This window comes from Pteropus vampyrus, unplaced genomic scaffold (assembly GCF_000151845.1).
Source record: "Pteropus vampyrus isolate Shadow unplaced genomic scaffold, Pvam_2.0 Scaffold24, whole genome shotgun sequence".
Classification (NCBI taxonomy): domain Eukaryota; kingdom Metazoa; phylum Chordata; class Mammalia; order Chiroptera; family Pteropodidae; genus Pteropus; species Pteropus vampyrus.
Window position 1 is genome coordinate 3,381,785 of NW_011888805.1, and position 2,563 is coordinate 3,384,347.

General features: G+C 33.6%; 1 protein-coding gene across 1 annotated transcript in view; it reads left to right on the plus strand.

Annotated features, from left to right (window-relative positions):
• The first annotated feature begins 660 nt into the window (after positions 1-660).
• Positions 661-2,563, plus strand: part of EPM2A (EPM2A, laforin glucan phosphatase) — a 45,775-nt gene continuing 43,872 nt past the window's right edge. The window contains exon 1 of the mRNA XM_023528321.1: positions 661-828. Within this exon, the coding sequence (XP_023384089.1) occupies positions 767-828 (62 nt within the window). The 5' untranslated portion in view covers positions 661-766. The remainder of the gene's footprint in view (positions 829-2,563) is intronic.

The window sequence follows — 2,563 nt, forward strand, 5'->3', positions numbered from 1 at the left end:
AGGCAGAAAGCAGCATGAAGGTAGCAGATGCCTGAATGGTGGGCAACTACTAGCTCTGCACTTACTAGTTTTGTGATCTTGGGCAAGCTAGTTAATCTGTGATACTTAGTTTCCTCATCTGAAAGCAATACTAACTACTGATTTACATGCAAACTAGATTGGATGTGATAATTTGTTTTATTATATATTAATGTATTTATTTGAAAATTTATTTATTGTTCGAGCTGATACTAAAACACTTTATTGCTGATTTTAGTCATGAATTTGCATACCAGAAAATCAGAAGTGTGTGTGTGATACGTGGATGTTAATGGTTTTAAGAGCCTTTTTCGGCAGCTATTAGGATGCAAAATAATTCTCAAGAGGCTCTAAGGCACTGAGAAGTACCATGAAATTCTGAAAAAGTTAATATGCTTTTGGAAAGATCCATGTACTCAAAGGGAACACAGAACTCTATGACATCCATAGCTAACTTTTTACAAATTTCTACTGTTTTTCCTCTCCTTCTAATCTATTTATTTATACTAAAATGTGCAGATTAAGCAGCTTTGTATTTATTTTCATCTTACTACTAATTTTATGTCAGTTACTTTGTGGCTGTTTAAGCAAAACATTGATTTGATTGCTCTGTTTGTCATTTCTTCTTGTTTTAGGCAATGGGCCTCACCACGACCGTTGCTGTACTTATAATGAAAACAACTTGGTGGATGGTGTTTATTGTCTCCCAATAGGACACTGGATCGAGGCCACTGGGCACACCGATGAGATGAAGCACACAACAGACTTCTATTTTAATATTGCAGGCCACCAAGCCATGCATTATTCAAGGTAAAAATAGTGCCATGTTTATAAGTGTAGAAATAGGGCAAGAGGTAGCATTAGGACAATGGCAAGTATTTACTATGTTCAAAACTGCAGTGTTTTCCTTCAGAGGGGTTTTAAGGTCTTCAGTTCTTTAAGGAGATAAATTACAGTGAATCACTGTGTGAGCTTTTCTGGTTCTAGATGTGAAGGATCCTTCATATAGAATTCTTTCTTTAAATACATACCCTGGCATACCAGACAGTAGTTAACCAATCTTTGTACTTAGTGGATTAAAAATAAAAACTGGATGCAAATATCCTATGTTGGTATTTGTATCTTTTCTCATACTGAGCAAAAGTGAAACAAAAAGGTGTCTCTTTATAAAATCTTATTTAAATAAACATGGGCAAAAATCTAGACATAAGTAGATTGGATGTGATCATTCACTCTATAATTCATTTTTATTTGTGTTTGTTTAATTATTATGTGAACAATATAAGCCCTACTGAAAATTTAAACACAAGAAGATGCTAAATGAAAAGTAAAGTTCACTATTCTTTCCTTTATTCCCACTCATCAGACATAACTATATTTATTTTTCTGGAAGTTAAATCTAGGTCTTAAATAATATACATATATTTTGTTAATGTATTAATCCAAAAATAGCTATTGACTCCTCTCTATGACATGAAAAATTTAGCTCACTTATACTTGTCCTCTCTCTCCATTCTCAGTCCCTACCACGCTCATTAAAAAAATATATTTTTTGTTATTTAAAAATTTTATTTTTTGACCCATAAGTTTTTGTCAGTGACTCTTGATTTCCTACTGCATAAGATCAAAGATTTATTGCTCCTGTATTTTCCTCCACATCTACTTCCACCTGTTAACTCCTATTTTTCATTACTTTCACATTTTCAAGGTTTACAGAATTTACATTTAATTTAGTAAATAGAAATTGGTCTTTCACACTTTGATGATTTCAAATTTCAAACCAATATCCAACATATAAAATATTATATATATTATTTACTCTGGAACATTCAGTGTTTGTACCATAGACAAAGAGATGCATTCTCATGTTCTTAAAAACTGTATTGTTTTGAATGAGAGGGAATTAATACTAATAGGGTTGTGATGGTAGGAGAGAGAGAGAATGCAACTTCATCATCGTGTCAGGGAATCAATGTTTTCTTGGACCTTCCTATAAATTCACACTAGATGTTGGTCTTGCAGATGGGTGGGAGGCAAAGCATGAGGAACAGATAAGCATGACTCATGGTTTTATGGTCCGGGCAACTGGATTAATGGTGTTACCATTTACTGAGATGAGGACTAAGAGATGAGCAAGTTGGCATAGGGGTTGAGATAAAAATTTCATTTTAGACAAGTTACAATTGAAATGCATGTTAGAGTGTGGTAAAAAATCAATATGATATGTGAAGTTTTGGAGAGTGGTTGAAAATGGAGAGAGAAAATAGGTGACATTCAAAGTGATGAATCTAGGTGAGATCATTTAGCAATTGAGTGCAATATAGAAAAGAAGTGAAAATACCACAATTTAGAGATTTAAGAGAAGAGAATCCAGAGAAAATATCTCTGAGAAGGAGTATCCATTCAGATGCTCTGACACTTAATAGGGATATGTATGGGCTATTTTTCATTTATCCTGAACCGCATTTACGGTACCTTTTTTTGTGAAAAGTCATGTCCTAGGCTGAAGGGCTTTGTTCTACTGTTTGACTGTTTCTTCCCCTTC